This window comes from Arvicanthis niloticus, chromosome 2 (genome assembly GCF_011762505.2).
Source record: "Arvicanthis niloticus isolate mArvNil1 chromosome 2, mArvNil1.pat.X, whole genome shotgun sequence".
NCBI classification, from domain to species: Eukaryota; Metazoa; Chordata; class Mammalia; order Rodentia; family Muridae; genus Arvicanthis; species Arvicanthis niloticus.
The window spans coordinates 13,002,126-13,024,436 of record NC_047659.1 but is presented as its reverse complement, the minus strand read 5'-3'; the positions used below and the strand labels follow the sequence as shown (position 1 = coordinate 13,024,436).

At 47.4% G+C, this 22,311-nt stretch overlaps 1 protein-coding gene across 5 annotated transcripts in view; it reads left to right on the top strand.

Moving 5' to 3' along the window:
- Ttll11 (tubulin tyrosine ligase like 11) overlaps positions 1–22,311 on the top strand; it is a 231,469-nt gene that overhangs the window by 158,154 nt on the left and 51,004 nt on the right. For 4 of the 5 annotated variants that reach the window (XM_076928607.1, XM_076928610.1, XM_076928608.1 and 1 more), the window contains one exon: positions 5,794–5,892. The exons of the other annotated variant lie outside the window; for it this stretch is intronic. In XM_076928607.1, coding sequence (XP_076784722.1) covers positions 5,794–5,892 — 99 coding nt within the window. The remainder of the gene's footprint in view (positions 1–5,793; positions 5,893–22,311) is intronic. 5 annotated transcript variants of the gene reach the window in all.

Genomic DNA, 22,311 nt, shown 5'->3' with positions numbered 1-22,311 from the left:
CTGGTCAGACTCCATCCCCATGTGAAGCTGAGTCGGCACTTATATTTGACCCACATCATGCTTGACATCCCCATGCTAGCATGGAAAAACCCACAGGCAGGGCCCCGCAAGACAGAACGACAGGATAGATGTCATTGTGTTCAATGTGCACAGGGAAAAATACAGCCCAGGAGTTCGTCTGAATGCTTTACATTCACCTAATCCTCTCAACCTTGCCAGCAAAGCTATTTTTCATGATGGATACATGAAGTATAGCACAGTATGTCTGGACAGCCTGGGGACTGCCTGCGCCCGCCACTGTGTGCACCTAGATGGGGGAATGCATGTGTCTGTCCACAGTGACGGCTTAAAAGCAGTTTGTGAAAAGAATGTCTAAACTTGGTATGTGTAACAGTAGCATGCAATGCATGTTCTTCTGCAGACAGGGCCCTGCAGGCTGGACATAGGGCCTCGGGTATGCCAGACACGATCTTTGTCACTGAGCTGGAGCCAATCCCTTTAAAAGCTAAAAGCAGAGTTTAAAATGGGATCTTGTTACATTACATCACCTGGAGTTAGACTCAATCTGTAGCCAAGGCAGGCTTTGACCCCTCGGCTACCCAAGATGCTGGGATCACAGGCGAGCTGTGCCATGTTACATGCATAGGTGAATATCTGTATTTTTACACAGTCTCAGTTAAATCTCACAATGACTCTGAAAAGGCAAAATTATCCCCAATTTAAAAATTAAAAACAAAACCAAAGACTCAGAAGAAACACATGACTTACATGCAATTGCGTAGCACCTGAGGGATAGTATTGGAGTTGAACTGTTTGGGCTCCAATGTGGATATTGTTTTCTTTTCCTTTGAAGTACATAATCTTTAAAAAAAACATATTTATTCTTTCAGAATTTCAAGTGTATGTATAATTATATATGTGAATACATATATTCATATTATATACGAATTCTTTCACTGAAGTCCTTTCCGTTAATTCTCTTTTATTTCCTGTCCCACCAAATTCCCTCTTCTTCCATTCTACTTTTATGGCTTTGTGTGTGTGTGTGTGTGTGTGTGTGTGTGTCACACGTGTGTGCTCATGTGTGCTCAAGCCTCTGAGTTTAATTAGGGTGCCTACATGAGCGTGGTTGGAAGATTATTTGATTGAGTAGAGGCAATGTACCAATGGCTATAGCACCAGGGCTTTGACTCCCTTTCCCTGCAATCCTCAGCTATCAGTAGCTCCTCTGTGAGGGATGGGGCCTTACGAGCCCTTCCACCTTCCATGATAGAACATTGATGATCCCGAGTTGTGCAAGTGGGTGCTGTTTCCACTGACGTCTTCAAACTTTGCCACTACAGTGGCAGCTCTCCATAGTCCATAGCTGGGACTGCTGAAGACTTAACAAAGCATCTTGGCGTCCTCACAGAGTGCTGCTCTCATCTAACCTCCCAGGGTAAAGCTGTGGTGTGGAAGGAGCAAGAGACCTGGGTTCTGAGTTCTGCCCTCTGCTTCTTATAGGATGTTGGCAAGTGAATATCCTTAGCTCTTGGTTTCCTTATCTATAACATAAGATGATGACCAACTTAACCTCGCAGGGCTAAGTGCCTTCAAATGACATGTGTGAAGCATGCAGCATGGGTTCATGTCCAGGAAACTCTGTGCACCCTCTCCCATTATTACCACCCTTGTATTTGATCGTGTCTCTGAGCTGCTGCTGAGGGCACTGTGGCTCCAGCAGCCTCCAAATCTTCTAAGCAGCTGAGCCCATCCTGAACCAGAGGAGTCTCAGAGGACTGTGATATGCACAGGCATTCCTTACTAACCCTTTTAACCCGGATTAAGAACATGTTCCCTACACACCAGAGCTGGGGAGGCTCCAGACTCAGCCTATGTATAGGTAGTCTATCACAGACAATGAGGTCCAAAGAGAATGGCTTCCATGGCTTATAACCCACTGCTAGTCTGCCCTGGGGCCTAAAGTCGGCTCTCAGCTCCTACCTGTTCAGAGAAGAAGCACATGGACCCAGCTGAAATCTGGTGCACAGAGGACTAACTAATGACTTCCTCATGCTCAGAAAAGCAGGAAAGGCGTGTGAGGCAAACCAAACAGCATTCAAGTGTGGACCATTGCAAACAACTTAATTGAAACTCCAGGCAGAGGCAGGTGGATCTCCAGGTTCAAGGCTAATCCAGTCTACAGAGCAAATTCCAGGACTACCAAGGCCATGAAGAAAGATCCTGTTTTTTAAAAAAAATGAAAAAAGAAAGCCTAGGCTAAACAGATTAGGCACGAAACAGCATATAGATAAAAAGACATCCTCCCGAGGTATGGATAATCAAAACGTACCCCGAGCAAGACCTTTTGCCCCAAGGCTCCTAACTACAACAGTTTTGCCGAAGCTTAGCGGGGGAACACATAGCTCAGAACAAAGAAGTAACGACCCAGAGTCAGGTTTACTTTTATCCAAATACCATCTCTACTGAGGCACGCCACAGCACATATGTGCACTCTTGTCACTTAGAATGGCTTTTAGAAAGAATAACAACAGGGTTGGCATTCTACTACCATATCAGGTTCCCAGGGAATTAACTCACAGAAGCGACACTTATTTTGGCTCCCAGCCTCAAAATCTTTAGTCTATGCTTGACTTGACCTGATAAGGAAGCATATCTTGGTGGGAGGTACATAGCAAGCAAGACAAGTGATCTCTCAGCTCAGAAGCTGAAGGGGAAGAGAAGCGGGCTGGGCTTTCAGAGTTCTTCTGAGGGCTGTCAACTGACCTAAAGACTAAGGCCCACCCCTTAAGGCTCCTTCCGCTCCCAACAGCACCAGTCTGACCACCAGGCCCTTACCACATGGGCCTTTGGGTACACAGTAGGGTTCACCATGAACTGCAGGGACTGAGTCCCAGGAAAGCAATGCAGAAAACCCCTTCCAAAGAACAAATCAAGAGGACACTTTGCTACAGAAAGGGAGGTTTCAGACCAAGACTGATAAGGACTTATTTTTTGGTGGTGGGATGAGAAATAGATACGCTTTACATATTATCTGTTTATCCATAATTTCATTTTCCTTTCAGAGACTGTTTTTATAGAGAGCAAAAGAAAAAAAATCAATGAGTGTAATATTTTGTTGAACCACACACTAGATATTATGTTTCTAAGAATACAACCAAGTACACATTTGATGGAATTCTCCTGGTACTGGATAATGTTTTAAATAATTTCTTTTAAAACTTTTTTTATATTGGTGTTCTGCCCCCCTGTATGTCTATGTGAAAGTTGGGTCCCTGGAACTGGAATTATAGACAGTTGTGAGCTGTCATGTGGGTGCTGGGATTTAAACCTGGGCACTTTGGAAGAGCAGCCAGTGCTCTTAACTGTTGAGCCATCTCTCCAGCCCGCTTAAATAAGTCCTTAATGTAAAGATGATCTGGAAGACAAGTAAGAGGACAGAAAACACCCCAGAGGTCTGAACAAGTAGGCAGAGTACCAGGTATGGAGACTAGGTTGCCCCTTTGGGCATATCTCTGCCAGCCTGGAGCTTGGGAGTTGAAATCGAGAATCTAAATGGTGAAGTTAAGGAGTTAGACCAGAGATGCCCATATAGACCCCTGAGGGATCACAGCTTTAGTGGTGACCTTGCACCGTGGAACACTTGCCAGGAACACTTGCCAGGCATGTTCTGGCCCTGGAACAAGAAGGGATGTCTACCTCCTTAAGAATCCATAAACCCCTCTTCATGGGAGTTTGGGAATCAGAATTCACATTATATGTGCATCTTGAGAAACAGGACATTCATGGTTCATCACTGGTATTTCCAGCAATATGACGGGTGGGACTAACCCTATCTGGAACTCAGGCGGTCTAAACCAGTGATGCTCCAAGGAAGGCAGGTCCGAAACGGAAAGGAGTTTCTTACAACCCTCAGGAGAGCAGGCCAGAATGAGGAAGACTAAGGGGAAATGACAAAGCTGAGAAGCAGCCGCACAATGGCTATGAAAATTAAAATTATTGCATACAGACCACTGAATAAATACACTTAATGTCTTTAAAGGAATAAAAAAATCAGGTTGTCAAGCTTGGAAAAAAATAAAATCAAAGCAAACAAACAAACAACAAAATACACAAGTAAGTCAGATTTTATAAAAAGCAATCAGACCTTTAGAAATAAAAACTAGTATTATTAAGATAGGAGTTCAGGGGACAGACAAATTAACGTTTTAGACCAAGTGAGGAGAAATCAAAGAACACATTGCAGAAGTTACTAAGAATCTCATGAAAACAGTGAATGGGAAAGGAAGTACCCTCAGCAAGGGAGCCAGGACACAGAGGGACAAAGAACGGCAGCAGAAGACTTCAGAAGTATGGATGAGAATCTGCCAATGAAACTTAGAAACAAATGGCAAAATGATCAGAAAGCCCACAGAGTCCCAAGAAAATATAATAAAAGAATATAAATAAATGACTGGGGATCATGACTCAGCCTCCCTGCTGAGGCAGGAGGATTTCTGTGAATTGAGGGCTGCTTTGGTGTAAGTAGTGAGTTCCAATGGAGCTCGGGCTACCATGTGAGAACTAGCCACAGGCAGAAACATTAGAAAGAGCAAGGTACGAAAATACCAAAAGACACAGAAGGACAGCATGCATGGCAGCAGAGGGAGAATTAGGCAGCCAGGCCATCTGAACCGTGACAACAGAATCCAGCAGGAATAGCTTCAAATGCTCAGAGGAGTGACATAGAATCGTATCTCCCACAAACTCATCTTAGTGAAGACTCTTGGAGACTCAGAGCAACAGATGCAAGAGGCCCTGGCTAGACACTGACTTCAGGGTCACTGTGCTGCCAAAAGTGGCTATTCTGGAATCAACTCCCCCATGCCAAGTGCCCTTCAAAGCACCTATTGGCTTCTGTTTCTCACCCTGTAACATGAAGAAATAGTGTCTCCATTTGTTCTATAGACAGTTGTCTACAGACCCAAACAAGGTCCAATATAACAGCCAGAGTGGTGTTTCAAATCCCCATTGCGTCATTCATTTACCCAGGAGATACCGAGTATCTGAGGTGCACCTTACCCAAAAGCAGCTGGGGATGAACAGTGCACAACCCCCAATCTCAGGTTATTCAATCTAGTGGCAGTGGTGACGAGGAAGGAGAAAACAGAGGGAAAAATAGTCAAGATATAGAGCAAGTAAGGAGAGCATGGTTTGTGTCAGGGAGGAGAGACAGCTTGCCTTCCCCTCTGTCTTTATGAATGTATTTCTATGAACATAGGACTTTAGTTAAAAGCAAAACAGTTGGCCCCTCCCCATCCTGACTGTAACTTTTCTCTCACCTGCATCCTCATGTGGAGAGGTTTGTAAGGATCTGATCTTGAGAGGGGTTTGTTTATTTCCAGTTTGTGGGTGAGCTCAACCCCCTGCCCCACATCCTCTCTGACTGCACCCTACCTTATGGAACAGCTCTGCTGAGACCCTTTCTGCCCCACTGTGAGCTCCCATTAGGAAGGGAACACGGTGATGTTTGTTTTGCATCCCCTTATGTGGCAGTGCTTGTCACATAAGCCACCTCACCAATTTCTCTGTCTGTGGAATAAAGACACTAAGTGCCTTTGGTTCTGTTCAAACATTTGGCAGGAAGTGGACTCTGGGTCCTTCCTACCCACTCCCACTCCAGCCCCTCTGGGCATGCAGAATGGGCCATGGATGAGCTCTCAGCCATTCCGCAGGATCTCTGTAGAACTTACTTTAACTGTCTCATGCAAAACAGCCTGCAAAAAAAGAGTTCCTTGTGCTTTCTGATTTCAGCTTTCCAGATATCTATATGGACAGAAAACACAGAATTCCTCCAGTTTCTGACAGAATGTCTTCATGGAAGCATAAGGGTTCCTCGCTTTCCATAGTCAGGTACTGACTAGTCAAGTGCACATAGTGGGGCTACTGGTCTCTTTACTGACATTGCTTCCTTCATCAGGGTGTGGAACAGGGAAATGGACAGGGAACATAGCAAAAGGCAAAGAAAGCCATCCCCACATAAGCCATGGGCAGTGGTACAATCCTTGTAATCCCAACACTTAGGAGGCTAGCCTAGGCTACGTATACCTCCAGACAAACAACTCCCCAATTCACCCTTGGTGTAGGCAGAGAAATGTGAACATGGAAGAAAAGGAAAGGTCTGGATAAGAATTTCTGTTCACCCATTTTCCTGATGTGTGACTTTGGATCCTCAGGCTCACCATTTACGCTAAATTTCTGTCTGTTTGTCTGTCTGTCTGTCTGTCTGCCTCTCTCTCTCTCTCTCTCTCTCTCTCTCTCTCTCTCTCTCTCACACACACACACACACACACACACACACAAGGAAGAATGGAACAGGAAGGCTGGGAAGCAAGCAGCATGCTAATGACTCCTCCAATATTTTACTGTGAGCCAAATGCTGAATATTTTCGCCCCTTTTGTTTCTTCTTTTGGAGATCTTTTTGATATTTTTTCCTTGAGCACATATTGACTTTATAATTAGGAAGATAGAAAATAAGCCTGAAAGAATAAAATAGAGGGAAAAATGCACGTTAAGAAGCAGGAATAAGTTGGCACTGTGTAAATGGTAGCTATTTTTACTAATTAGTCATTATGCCTAATAATAATAATTAGGAGTAATGATTTCCTCTGGGAATGAACTTGTGCATTCATCGGTTGGAGGTTGTAGAAGACTCATGGCTCCCTTCCAAGAGATAGGGACCAGAGTCCTTTTCCAATCAGGCCACCCCTTACCGGCCTTCCTGACTTCCACAAGCCCAGATCCCAGCTCAGCTTCACCCCGCCGTTGGCTCTGCCCGTCCACCCACTAAGTCTACAGTGTGTACGGAGCTCCTGTGCCCACATAGATGACCATCACTTCTAGGGAGACAAAAGTGTCCCCCCCCTCCGTGGAACCTCGCAGAGACTGAGGCAGATTGCCGTCACCCCTCTGCTCATGGTTTTTTTTCCCTCTAGAGGACAATGAGTGCAAGAGAGCTGGGGTCTCATCTGCTTCCTCTGCGTGGGAGGCAGAGAAGATGCCCCACCCACCTGGACTCTAACATCTGAAACCACCTGGATGCTGCTGACTGGAAAGTATTCAGACTCCACTGAGTTTCTCTTCAGTGGTTCCATTAGCCAGGACAAGAATTTAGACTAAAGCTCCAGGCTCCTTTAGGTCCCACTAGAGAGAAGAGAGATTGTGGGTTAAGGAAAGAGTGAAATTCCTCTGAAGTTTTGTGATATGAACAAGTCAGTCAGTCTCTCTGAACCTGTGTTTTCAGGCATAAAAAAACAAGCAATGGGTACAGCTGGATCCCATGGTCCCGGGATGTTCTCAACCTCATGATACGATAATTAAAAATAGAGTGGACTCTGGGAAGACAGGGGACTTGGATGTTTCCTGTGCTCCCGGGGCATGCTGCCAAAATGTGATGGCTAAGACATGAAAGGGCAGGAACTCTCTCTGGGGCTGACACTGGTCGGTCCAGCTCCCAGAGGAGACAAATGACGGAAAGACTTCTAAAGGAGAGGAAGCTGGTTCTCCTCGGATCTCATGATCCCAAGATTCCCCTCCTCTATCCCTTGCACCTGAGTGCTGACCCAGTATCTTACTTACTGTTCTATTGCTGCAAAGAGACACCGTGGCCAAAACATTTTATGAAAGAAAGCACTTAACTTGGGGCTTGCTAGCAGTCTCAGACTATTAGTCCATGTGATGGTCATGCACACAGAGCTGCATTCTGCACAGGGGCGTATGGGTATTCCTGTGTGTGGAAGCTGAGGAGAAGGTAGGCACAGAACACCATCAACCCCTGCCCTGGGAACTGGTGTTCTCTATAGAGGGTGTGGAGGGAAAGGATGGGAGATGGATGAAAAATAAAATGAATGTGTAGAACTGAAGCAGTCAGCCTCGCACTCCCAGGTTCGGCATCTCTCAGTGCAACCAACCACACAGTGGAAACACTAGAAAATGCTGTATCTGCACTGACCATGTGCAGACATTTTGCTTGCAGCCATTTCCTAAACAAGGCAGTGTATCAGTTCTCTCTATAGCATCTGTATTCCGTTTGGTATTGGGATCTGGAGAGGACCCCATATATCCGAGAGGATGTGAGCAGGTTCTCTGCAAATGTCACACCATGTTCCATAAGGGACCTGGATGATCCGGGCTTGAGGCTCCCCACCACTGATCCTGGACCACATCCCCATGAATACCAAGGAATGAGAGTACATTGTTAAAAATGGATCGAGGAGAAGTCCCTGGGGTCCTGAGGAAGCAGGGTGCCAGCAAAGCACTTAGGGGACATCAGTCTAAGAAGAAGTCAACTGAACAAGTTTTTGATAGGAATGACGGAGTGATGGCGGCAGGGTAAAGCCAGAGGCGTAAAGATGGGCTGTGTTCTTTGGATGTGTAGAGAAGGAGATTTTGGAAGGAGATGTGCATAGTGACCAGAGTGACAAAGACATCATGAGAAGTCAGGTGTCTCTCAGTGGTGACAAATGGGGTGGGGGGGGATGTCATGGGAACCTAAGGGAACAAGCGGGGGGGACTTACTTGACCATCTCATATTGTGAGGGCAGGGGTGAAGTTGGTTTCTCTAGTGTCTAGCCACAGGTGAATAGAGATAACCCCTCCAGCACACACACACACACACACACGCACGCACGCACGCACGCACGCACGCGAGAGGCTTGGGTTCAGGAAAGAAAATGAACAAAATACCAAATTGCCCAAGTATCTGAATGTTCTCAAAGACATTCCTTACAGTAAATAGACAGTGATGGCCAGTGTATCCTCTGTCACCATGGAATGTCCATCAGTCTCCAAGCAGAAGGATGTTCAGACACAGGGTTCACATAGAGAACCCAGAAGGCACTATGCTAAGTGAAATACAGCAAATGCTGGATCATCTGTGGAGGAGAAGTCCCACGAAGGTGGGACAGGAGCTGCAGAGAGGGGAAGCAGGGGCTTGTGTCTCCATTTGGAAAGAGGAAAGGCTCTGGAGGTGGGTGGTGCTGATGGCTACACAGCAAAGAATATCTCTGATATCACTAAATGTGGCAACATTTAATTTAAACGAGTCAAAAGGGATGTTTTCTGTCATATGGAGTGCATCAAATGTTAATCCCCAGGACCTCACTCGTGTTCCACAAAGCCCCCTGTTGCTTTAACCTGCACTCCCAGGCCTTGGTTCACAAATTTAAAAGGCAAACAAACAAAAAGCTCCTTCTTTTAAAAAAAAATGCAAATTAAATTTTCATCTGTTTATTTCGTGTATGGGGGGAGGGAGGTTGTGTGTGAAGCCGAGAGGACAACTTGTGTAAATTTGTTCTCTCCTTTCCACTGTATGGATCCTGGGAATAGAACTCAGGTTGTCAGGCTTGGCGGCAAGCACTGTTATCTGCTAAGAAAAATTAAAAGTTTTCTAAGCAATTTTCTCAAAGTCAGGCATGCAGAATATCCCCCAAAGCTGCTTTCAGACACCTTGCCTTTGGCTCTGGGCTCTGTCTCTCTCTGGCAGGGTGTGGGGTGCCTGGAAAATTCACCTTGCCTTGCTAAGCCTGTCTCTCTACACCTGTAGAGACACGGTGCTGGGGACAAGATGGAAGACATCCACACTTGGATGCCCAGCACAGAGCCACTTGTCAGTTAATTGGCTATCCCCAGGCCAGCGTAGCTGGGCTTAGGCAGACGAGGCCGCTCCATCACTCACAAGCTGTGTGACCTTGGGCTGACCTTCAAATTTCCCATAGCTTAGTTCCCACCTGTAGAGAGGGACTGGCAAGCCCTGCCCGGCAGGGCTGATGTAGGACTTGGTAGGACCTCGTACAAAGTCCCCAAGGCAGGACCTGCAGGCCATGGTCTCTGGCATTAGTTGTCATTGTGTGAGCACAGAGTCACAGATAGTCAGGAAGAAAATTAGCATGGCAACAGGACATGGCATCTCTGGCTGTTGTCAATGTGACATGACATCTCTGGCTGTTGTCAATGTGACATGGCATCTCTGGCTGTTGTCAATGTGACATGACATCTCTGGCTGTTGTCAATGTGACATGGCATCTCTGGCTGTTGTCAATGTGACATGGCATCTCTGGCTGTTGTTGTCAATGTGACATGGCATCTCTGGCTGTTGTCAATGTGACATGGCATCTCTCACTGTTGTGCAATCCGTTTCCACATCTACTTCATGTTACAGGCAGAAAAGACCTCAGAGCTGATCTTCAGAGTCCTGAAATTATCCCTTTGAGTTCCAGGAAATGTGTTTGTGTCTGAAATATGCATTTTTTTGCAAAGAGACAGGTGCATATCAGACCTAAGTAATGTGTGTCGAGCCGCTGTCCTAGGCTGAACCCCTTGCTCCGACCTGAGGGTTAGAGATGACCCCAAACCACATGCTGTCTGCAAAGAGCTGATTGCAGCCCATGGGAGAGCTGAGGATGCTGTCACAGCAAATTTAATAAGATCTGGGAATCAGAATTTCCTTAAGCCCTGAAACCTATATGCCAAGTCACCTTGGACAAGTCGATTTCCTTCTCCAAAGTTCAATCCTTGTCTGCAAACAGAACAGGAGTGTTGAACTTGGAATTCCCTGTGCCTAGATCCTTTTTTTCCCCTCTTGGAAAGCGGACTTCAGGGTGTCAAATGACCAAGGAAGTTATATTGTATGCATGTCCCTCTGCACCACTCACAGTTGACCTTGGGATCTTATCTGTCAGCCAGAATAGGCTTGACCCCATGTATTTGGGGGATCACAGCATCAGAATGCCCAGGAAGAAAAAGGTTGTACCAGAAGGGTCCAGGTAGAACACAGGATGCTGAGAACTGGGAAGGGAAACAAGAGCAGAGATACAGGGCAGTGTTCTCCTGGTGACACAGCTGGAGAAAGACTGATGGCTCACAGCCACAACAGCTGCAAGTCAGCAGGGGACCTGGGTAGCAGAAAGCAGGACCCATTTCAGGCCCCCTGATTCCCGAGCAGTTGAGGCCTGACTCCCAAAGGGCATATCAGACAGCTGCCGTGGTACGAGTAAACTGCCCTGGGAAGATAACAGATGCTGGGCCAGACCCAGTGCCCAAGGCACAGAGAAACCCCTCTACTCACTCCCTGTCCTCTCCCTGGCAGAGTCTCTGCTCCTGGGCCCAGGCCACTCCTCTGCATTGCAAACCATGACAGCATTCAGCTCTTTTATTTGTATCTATCTTCCTTCTGGTCCTCTCTCTGTCTCATGCCAAGGCATGGTCTGCCTATCTCATGTGGGACACTCTACTTTATTCGATCTTATCTCAAGCTGGAATTGAATCAAATCCAGCAAAGCTCCATTCGGATCCTGAGGATCATAGATGTGTGCACTGGCATAGTGTAGCCTAGTCAAATGCTCAGTAACCGACCAAAGTTGATTAGCACTGGCAGAGAAATTGCAGGTTATCATTCAGCCATGGCTGCCATCCATATGCATGAAGCCCACAGACCTGACTCCCTTGCGGAATCAGGCACAGCCGTTAGAGGAACCAGTCTTAGAGACAATGCTAACAGTGTTCCCCCAACCACATTTCTGTAAGCCGCAGTCAGTGTTTTCTCAGGTCTCAGCTCTGTGGCAACAAAAGAAACTTCCTAGGCTGTCTGTGTGTCCTCAGTGCGTGCAAAGATTTTGATGGGCCCCAGCCTCTTAAGAAATGGGTCATTTGTAGAAACATTGGGCTTCAGTGAATGCATCACAGCTATGTATAGGGAAAACATACTGTTTTCTCTAGAGCTGGCCTGAGACAACCAACTTGTTCCTGAGAACAGATGTTTTGTGAAACCCACTGTGACAGGCTCATCATCTTGGGCTGGAGATGGGCCAGCACTTAGTCACCAGCCTTGCAAGGACACGAACATCTCTGGGCTGTCCGCTTGTCCCTGGCAGCTGGGCTCACAGGGGATGTGCCACCCTCTGGTGCTCAGGATCTGAAGTTAAACAGTTTACCAGTCTGAGAGTGAAGGCGGCAGCAGCTAGCAGGTGTGCCTTAGGGAAGATGTTTCCAAGGTATCGTCTGGGAATGTTCTAGAATAGTTCTGTGCACCTGACTTTCATGCAGGGCTCACTATGCACCAGGCCCTGTTGAAGCTGTTTCTACATTATTGCAGAATATGACCATCTATGATCTATGACCATCTATTCCAGGGAGGAGAATACTAAGGCCTACTGGTCACTTTAAGGGCTGCCTCAACCAGTCACCAACAGGCAGGGGGGTGCAGGGGGGAGGTCACAAGGTCACAGAAATGGATCTCCTTCTGGTTCTGGACCCAGGGTGCAAATCATGGGGCTACAGTTCTGCTGATCATGTAGAAAGAGGCAACTTTGAACGGCTCTGGTTTGTTTCTTGGTAATATCATCCAGGTCTGTCTGTGTGTATCACCATTATGCCAATCTGTACATTGGGACACCTGTCCCTAGATTTAGGGCCTGCTAAATTCAGATGATCTCAAAGCCTTTACCTTGTTTTTTTTTCTGCAAAGACTGTCCTGATAAGTCATTGTCTTGGGGATTAGAACCTGGAAATGCCTGGAAGGTGGGGCACAGTTCACCCCACTACAGTCCTGTAGCCCATAACTAGTAGTTTCTTCAAGGTCATCTTGCCAAGATTATATAGCAAGATATGGTCTCTCTACAGCTGATCAATGTGACTATGGGTTATTCACCTCTAAATGGGACATGTGTATCATACCCCTCCTCTGAAAGGCTACAAGATTTTCAAGGATTAGGGCAGAAAGATTGTAAGAGGCAGAGGTGGTGGGTGATTGCAGCAAAATAGTGTTTGCTGGCTACAGTCGCACATCTGAACTTGAGCGATGCAGCCCCTGGGAGGCTGCCCATGCTCCAGTAGATGGGCCCACACCCATGTGCACATAGGCAGCACTGAGTGGACTCAGGGGGTTATAGAAAGGACCACAGGAAATTCAGAGAGAATAGCGGGTGGGGGTGAAAAGGAGGAGTAGGGGAGGAGAGGAGGGAGAGGGGAAGGGATGGAAATAGATTTGAGTGAAATGACATGATGTTCATGTGTGAGATTCTCAAACAAAAATGAGGAGGAAGAGGAGGAGGAAGGAAAAAAGGAATCCCACATTGTAGAGTGGAATCCAGGTTGACTGAACTCTCCATGAAGCCCTTCTCAGGTACTAACTCATCTCATCAGATACACAAGGCTAGCTCTAGTGTCATGGTGCCAACATAGAGACAGGAGAAAAGAGGCCAACAACTCTGGTCTCGCATCCATGCTGAAGCCAGGCGGGTCGGTGCTCATGTGTAATCCCAGCTCTCCAGAGGCAAAGGACTGTAAATTGAAGCCCAGCCTGGGCTACGTTGTAGGGAGATCCTGCCTCAAACCAGCCAAATGAGGGAGGGAAGAAAGGGGAGAGAGAGAGAGAGAGTCAGTCCAGGCTGGCTGAGAGAGGGTTGAACACAGGTTGTGAGTCCTGGAGGCAAGCAGATCTGCACTCATAATTAGTCCCACTCTTGATGGCCTTCGGGCAAATTGTGTCACCCTGATTTCTTAGGCAGTGTCTCATCTGCAAGACAGGAATCCTAGGAAGAAGACACATAGCCTCCAAGGGTAATGGTCAGTGTGCTATGGTGCAAGCATGCACCTCAGGCAGAGCCAAAGCATCCTGACCCCACAGCCCTGACCACCTCACTCAGTGCTTTCCAACCTCTGGGACTCTCCAGACTCAGGGCCTCCAAATGAGGGGGGGGGGGGCGTGCTTTGAAGCTGTTCCCGAGAAACCAGAGTGAAGACAAGGAAGGAGCGTATTTTGAGGCTTGGCTAACTGCGCAAGAGAAGTTGCCAAAAAACAAGAAAATATTGAGCCGCAGGTTCTGGGAAACAAATTGTGTTCCACTTGGAACACTGGACTGGCTCACTGGGATGCAGGTGGGACATCTGGGTGGATTTGTCTGGCAGGTGTTAGGCTTAGAAGGTGACTTTTAAAAGCTACATGAAGCCAAAGACTGAGAGGAAGAAAATTAAACCTGTTTAGGCAGACTCTTGGGCTGTCTACAGCAACAGGGCAGAGAGCGGGCTTGAAAGGTGAAAATGAGCGAGCTACATACTTACTGTTTAATCAGGAATGGGAAGCCGTGCTCTGAGCCTGGGACAGCACTGGGACAGGTTCCTCAAATGCTGAGTAAGGCAGGAGAGACCCAGGGAAGGTATACAAGTCTCTCTCTCTGATACTCTCCAGTAAAGGCCCTGATAACAGATTTTAAATCTTCCCATAATCACCTAGGAGTCTGTCTGCTATAACTCCTCCTCCTCCTCCTCCTCCTCCTCCTGACAGAAGCTGTACCTTTGCTGACTTTATTTTGACAGTATGTCTCCTGTGAACACTGTGGAGTTCCATGGTCAGGAAGTTGTCCCTGAACTACCACTTTCTACACATCCCACCCTACAGCATGTGGTCACGTGTGTTTGGCAGGGTGGCGGTAGGTTGCTAGTTGTTGCCATGACAACCAAGAAAGAGGCACACTCTGACTCCAGTGCCTGCTTTTTAGTAATGAAACGACATGGTAAAAACCTTTATCTCCTGACCTTGGGAAATGAGGTCCATACCATATTCCTGTGGGCATAGAAACCTTTGACTACTCACTGAATCCAGTCCAGTAAATATTAATTTATTTTAATGAATGGGTGTTAGGAAGATGTCAAGGGGCCTGAGGAGATAGCTTCATTGATAAAGTGCTCCCTATACAAGTGTGAAGACCTGAGGTCAGGCACCGGTGCTTACATAAACAGCTGAGTTCACTGATATGTGCCTCTGATTTCCATGCCAGGCAGGTAGAGATAGGTAAGTCCCCACCTAATTGACAAGTTCTAGGTCAGTGAGAGATCTTGTCTCAGAAAAAATAAAGTGAAGAGGGCTGGAAAGATGGCTCAGCAGTTAGAGCACTGGTCGTTCTTCCAGGGGACCTGGGTTGGATCCCCAGCACCCACATGGAGGCTCATGACAGTATATAACTCAGGGGATCTGACACCCTCTTCTAGCTTCCTCAAGCACTGTACACAGACAAAACACCCATGCACATAAAATTCAAAAGTGTTGAAAAGAAAAGAAAAGAAAAACGTAGCTAGTCAGCTCCTGCAGATTGACTTCACACACAAGCAGTCAAGTTATGGTCTTTGCAAATCAGCCACTTGAAGAAGCGTGTGTGAGAAATATCTGACCGCCGTTGAGAATAGACCACTCCAGACCACGCGGTTCCAAGTGGGAAAAGGTTTATTCAGAGGAAAGGGCAAAGGTGGGGAGAGAAGAGAAGTAGAGGCCGGCCATGACCACGTGGAGAGAGAGAAAGGTGGGGGAGGGGACAGAGAGGCAAGAGGGTAAGAGAGGGTAAGAGGATAAGAGAGTAAGAGAGCAAGAGAGAGAGGAGGGGGCAAGCAGCCCCTTTTATAGTGGATCAGGCTACCTGGCGGTTGCCAGGTAACTGTGGGGAGGAGCATACTTGACTGTTGCCAGGTAACTGTGGGGAGGAGCATACCTGGCTGTTGCCAGGTGACTGGGGAGGTGGAGTTTAGACGGAATAATAACAGTGTGTGTGTGTGTGTGTGTGTGTGTGTGTGTGTGTGTGTGTAGGGGTGACAATAGACCCTAGTCTCTGTATCTTCACATCCTTGATGTAAGCTGTCTTGTATTGAGGACGTGTGGCATCTCCCAGGTTCTCGACATTGGATATTCTGCTCAGAACGTATGAAACCCCATCAGCTTGGCACCATCACACTTAGCAGATGAGAACACTGACGCCTGCAGAGGCTAAGGCCCTTCCTGAGGTCACTCAGTTGGTGAATGACAGGCAGGCCTGCTTGATCCCCTCTATGTCTACAGCTCTCACCCATCTACCGCCTTGGTGTAACCAAGGGCTTGAGCTCAGTGCAGTGCCTCTAGAGCCTCTAGACCCATTGGGGAGATATCATCTAAAAACTGTACCGCCATAACTAAACATTCAGTGCTTCTGTGAGAAACAACACAGCATACTGTCTGGATGTCTGCTCAGGGAATTGAGTGGTGACAAGAGAAATTAAATACTTTAATAGATTTTGACAACAACTATATGTTAGGGGAATTCAAAATCACATAAAGTAAAAAGTCAGGCTAATATGCATGCCTAATTTACTAGGTGATTGAAAAAAAAAAACCAACTAATTTTGTTAGGGCCAGAGTTCTTTAAGGAAAATGAGATTGGAGTGGAGGAGGAGGCTGACTTTCCTGCAGAAGGTAGTCTTGACCTGACCTTATGTCCATCCCTCACTTCAGAGTGGGTTCTTGATAAATATGTGTCCAGTGGGGCAGGGTAGCACATGCCTGCCATCCCAGCACTAGGGAGGTTGACGGCAGGAGGATCTTGAGTTCAAGGCTGTCTTAAGCTAGATAACAACACTACGTTTACCTATCTATGAACCTCTATTTCTTTCTTTCTATCATTCATGCACACTCATATGTGCACATGCATCTGCGTACCTGCAAGCACACACACACACACACACACACACACACACACACACACACACACCATGAGTGGCAGCAGCTTTCTACACACCATGCTTCAGCCAGGATGCTGTCCCCTTGCTTTTGTGCCCCTCCACAGCTCTGGGAACCATACTGTACTGTCCATCTCCTTCTGACCAAAAGGAAACTGAGTCTCAGTAATAACGCAGTTTCCTGACACCATTCAGTCAGTACAAGATGGATCCAGGATGAAGTTACTCTTACCATCATGAATTATCCCCATAGCCTTGCTCTCAAGGGAGCTGAGCGCTTCCCTGACAAGAAGGACATCCAGCAAGTGTCATGCTGTTCATTGCGATCAAGAACACGCTGTGTATGCAGTCATACACCAGCAGACTTTCCTCACAACATGTGTAAAAGCATGTAAGAGACAAGGGGAACGCAAATCAGCTCATTTCCAACGGTCTTTCAGGAGAAATGGCCACAACGCAAGTTCGGAAGATGCTACATTCCACGGAGAAGTACCATGGGAGATGCAGGAAGCATACTTCCGAGCGGGAGGTAGGGAAACAGGTTGTGGCTGGCCTCTAAGATGAGCTGTAAAGGACCAACGGGGTCAGAACCTAACTAGGGATGAAAGGTTCACAGGGCATCAGCCTTCCCGACCCGGCACCTGCATCCATCCCTGGGCACGAGGTGAGGATCTGGGAGCTACAGGATTGACAGTTAGCACGTAGTGCAACTGCTGGTCTACTAGAGCAGACAATGCAAACACAGGCCCAGGCCGTCCTTGCCTGAGAATGTTTCATCCCATAAGGTCTCCCTCACACAGGATTTCCAACGGTCTTTCAGGAGAAATGGCCACAACGCAAGTTCGGAAGATGCTACATTCCACGGAGAAGTACCATGGGAGATGCAGGAAGCATACTACTTCTTCTACTGAGTAGTGGCTCGCCAGGGAAATGGGGTGCAAATGCTGTGAGCCCCATGTCACTGAGGAAGGTGGTTTGGGATTCAGCACCTGTCCTTCAGGGTTGAGGCAGGTGTGCTGCTACCATGAGGTTGAGAGATGCTTCAGGAAAGCCAGCCAGTGAACAGAGTTGACTGGAAGTCTGCGCAGCCACCCTGGCCTGGTAGAGTCCTGTGAAATCACCGAATCAGGACTCCTGGAACACACGGCCGGCCATCAAAAGAGATCTAGGACCTCTACAGACAATGAATGGGCTTGGGTGACATTGGATGCCAAAAAGAAAGCAGTCTCAGCAGAGTGCCATCCACACATGGCTGTCCCCATCTCCCCTGCACTCGTGCAGCCTGTGCTTTGATGCAGAGCTGTGTTTAAGCACGATAATGTTTTGTGTTTCAGCCTTGTGCTGAGTGTGTAATTACAAGGATCCCTTCATTAACAGAGCTGCACGGCGGAAGCTCAAGTCCGCCTTCCCTGCTAACTCTGGAGGTGGCGAAGCGGCTAATACAGCCGCTGATTACAATTGTCAGTCTTGAGGAAGCCACTAGGAAGTTTTTGTTCCCTGGAATGCGTGCAAGAGCTCACAGTGACTGAGAGGGAAGGAAGAAAAGCTTCATTCTAGCAATCGGAAGCAGAGGCGGGTAAGAGTTGGGAATACGGAGTACGGCGCAGAGGTCCAAATCCCACCCCATCGCTGAGGCTCGCTCTCCCCCTGTAAGCCACAGGGTAGTCAGATACAAACCCGGGGTAGCCATTGTGTCTAGTTAGGAGAACTTGCTCACATCGTGACTATACGCACCACAAGATATGTACACGGTGAGGCAGTGCGGAGGACATAGGTTTAGTCATAAATTCAGCCACTATAGGGCCTGTACTTCAGGAATTCTTCAGGAAAACAAACAACAGGTATTCCATGGACAGTTAGAAAAACATAATAATTTAAGCATCATAAGTTCTTTAAAGAAAAAAAAATACTGTGATTTTTGCATCCTGCAGGTCAGAGAGTAAGTTCTCAGTGAATCTCATGACAATAATGATGATAATAGCATTAATACTGACAACGGCAGTGATGGAGATGATGATGGTGATGGTGATGATTGTGAAGAAGAAGAAGATGATGATGATGGTGATGATGGTGATGCGGTGATGGTGATGATGGTGATGGCGGTAGTGATGAAAATGATTGTGGCCATGATGATAGTAGTGATGGTGATGACGATGAAATATGATGGTGATGGTAAATCATGATCATGACAATCGATGATGATGAATATGAAGGTAAAGGTGATGTAATGAGGCTAATGATGCAGATGATGTGATGGCGGTGGTAGCCATGCTCATGATGGTGATGGTGGTGGTGATGACTATAGTGGTGGTAACAGAGATGATGGTGATGGTGATGAAGGAGGAGGAGAAAGTGCTGATAGTGATAAGGAGATGACAGTGTTGGTAGCGATCAAGAATGTGATTGTGAGGAAGGCATAGTGGCACCTGCTTTAATACCAGCGCTCAGGAGGCAGAGGTAGCTGGGCTTCTGTGTTCGAGGCTAGCCTAATCTATAGACTGAGATTCAGGACAGCAGGACAACAGGACAGAGTATGTTGATGTACACATCAGGAAGGTTATAGATGAAAACATGATGATTTTTTCCCCAAAAGCTGTGGAAAGAGTTATAGAAAAGCTGGAACACAGGAGTGACTGAGGAAACACATTTGCCAAGGGAGGGAGCATAGATATGAGAGGGGAGGCAGGCAGTGAGCAGGCGACATGAGGCCCAGCATGTCTCAGGACAGGACACCATTCAAGCTTGGACTCTGAAGAATTTTCTCTGGGTTCCAGAGAAGTGTGAAGCCTGAGAAGCGTCGCCTTCCCTCCTGCCCCAAGAGCCCAGACTTCACTTGGAATTCTGTCCATCACGGTGTGCGAGCTCAACAGGATGCCCCAACCCTTTGTTCATTTAATGACACTGAACAAGGGACTGTGGAGACGGGGCCTGGCCTCTGCCTCTCACTAGATGTCTCCCCTCAAGCAGAGACTTGGCTTCTTCCCTAAGTTATTTCATAAACAGAATGAGGCAACTCATTGCTGGTGTCCTCTAACCCCTGTGTCTCTGTGGAACATGGGGTGGGGCGGAGCAGTGCTTCCATCAGGATGGGACTTTTATGATGCAGTAATCCTGAACCAAAACTGAAACATAAGGTAAGGAGTAGTTAGCCATTCGCTGAGGCCCCATGGAGCACAGGCTAGGACAGGAGGACAGGTTTGACTGGCCTAGGCAGCCTGACATGAGACTCTCCCAGTGGCTGGAGCAGTGGGGAACCATCCTGTGTCCAGTTATGTGAAGTGGAGATGGAGGAGGAGCCCAACCCCCACCCCCGATCTCCCCAGTGACCATTTGCCTCTCCGGGGTTGGCTGGTGACTAGGTGGGGAGTCCTTGAGATGAGGAAACACCAGGTGATTGTGATAGAAGTAGCTGACTGGCATGGAGGCACTGTGCTAAGCGCATGCTCCATCCTTTCTGATTACTGTTACTTACATCAGGCCTGTGGGTCGGGGACCATTATGTCTTACATAAGGATTTGAGGTTACTTGACTTGCCTAAGGCCACAAAGCTTCAAGCAGTAGAGCAGATGCATCTGTTCCTTGATTTAGCAATCTCCACATCTGTACCCTAACCCTCCAGGTCACCAGGCCCCATGTGCCTCCGGTGAGGAGCCACAGTATCAGGGCTCCCTGAGCACTGTACCCAGAACGTTTTATCTATTGACTGTGCTGCAATATAGTCAGAAAAAGGGACAAGAGGGAAGGCGCGTGACACGGATAATATTCTGCCAACAAAGAAGCTCATTGGGAAGCCGGTAGAAAATGAGCTGTCAGATCCTTCATCTGGAAACTGAAAATGAGAGGGTTGGGCCCAGCAACCCCTAAAGGGCTCTCCAGTTCTGAAAAGACTCACCTACAGGTCTGGGGAAGCAGCCATAATACTGTGTCCTCGAGTTTGTCCTTCTGCCGACTCATTGTCTGGCCAAGCGAGAAAGCACTCAGGCAGCCAGCTCAGGTCATGGCTCCGTGGAACATCCCACAGCAGGGACAGAGATGGGGCTGACGCCTCTGGCCTCCTCACTGCTCTGCATTCCACAAACATCCTGTGTCATGAGTTACAAGAGCCCTGGATGGAAGAGTAACATGCTGATCTGTTTGGCAAACAAAATGGAGCAATTGACGCTTCCCGAAGTCACACGTCTGTCACCGAGAAGCTGATGGTTTATCCTGGTGCCTCACAGAAAGGTTGAATTTTGACCTTAGCCAATCGCGCCCCTTTTGGCTGGCATAGGCTGTGCTCACCCTCGTGCCTTTAAGCCTTCCTTACCTCACAAAGTAAGAGATTGTCTCCACAACTGTAAGCGGAGAAAACGAGCTGAGCTGAGCTGAGCAATGACGACACACTGAACACGAGGGAAAATGTCAGTCTTGAACCTAAACAGTTCTGGGCTCAAATTTAATAACTGAGAGACTTTTGCAAAGTAGTTGGCTTTTCTGAACATGTTTCCCTATTGTCGAAAATGGAGCCTAAAATACCATGTTTTGTCTCACATGGAATCTAGTTTTGCTTGCATGTATACATATATGTAGATACATGCGTATTTTTCTATCCTAGCTCCATCCACCACGAATTGATTTGTCTTCCTGTGTCTTGGTTCCCCTTTCTCTAAAGTAGGAATGTGACATCCATTTTGTGAGAGTTTATGTAGAGTACATACTTTAAACCTGCCTAGTTACTGGCCACCGGTAATGGCATCGTCAGTGTGCTTGTTGCAGACAAGGCTACACCCCGCCTCAGAAGAAAGTGATCAAGTGAGGTGGGGGTGGCCAGGCATGGTTTCAGGGAAAGAAGGGTCAGTGCATGAAGAGGGATAGGAGGAGCATCCCCAGCCTGGCTCTGGTTCAAGTGACTTGAGTGTATCAAGCAGAGACTTTCCTAAGTTCTGTCCTCATCCCTTGGGAACACCTGCCTGCTCTGTCTGGTTCATCCGTAGTCTAAGCCTTTTGTTCACATTGTATCGTATCACCCATCAAGCAAATCGGTCTGTGTCATGGCAGAGATTTGTCAAGTGACAGAGCTGGGCTTTCTGATAGTTACATTTATTTTTAGCAACTTCATCCTGAGACACTTTAAATTAGCTGCGGTCCCAATTTAAGGCACTCCGTGGTGCGTGGTTAGCATTTCTTCACTGAGCAATGGTTAGTACATGTGCATTTGAAATCTAGTGATAGAGGGGCTGTACCAAACAGCAGAGAAAGAGGCTGTTTACATCCCTCCCTCCTGTAAGACCCCTATACTCCAGGGCGTCCTGCCTGGTCACAGCTTTGCCAGGAGTATGTGATCTGGCTGGTCTCTGACTCCTTATCCTCTATTTTCAGTGTCTGCCTAAGGAGTCCCCTGCAGTAGCTTCCTGGTTCCATGCTTATCCAGTGGTCCTGGTTTAGATAAACCTCCTCTTCTGCTGTCTAGAGTCTCAGACTCCACCCTGAATCTGAACTTCCCAGAGTATTTCCAGCCCGTGGAAAGCTTCTATGGCAGGGCTAGCATCCATGAGTGTGCCTTTCCATCAAGTTCCAGGAGACAGGGATGCAGCAAGTCCACGGATCCCACTTTCAGGATGGCTGATGTATCGGGGTATCCAACTCGGGGCCTAAGGGCTTCGTGCAGCCCAAAGTGGCTATGGATGTGGCCCAACACAAAACTGTAAATTTACTTAAAACATCATGAGATTATTTTTATCTTTCTGATACCTCTATTATGTGAGTCTCAAGCAGGAACTTTGTAGATGTAACATTGTGTCATCAAAGTCACCAAG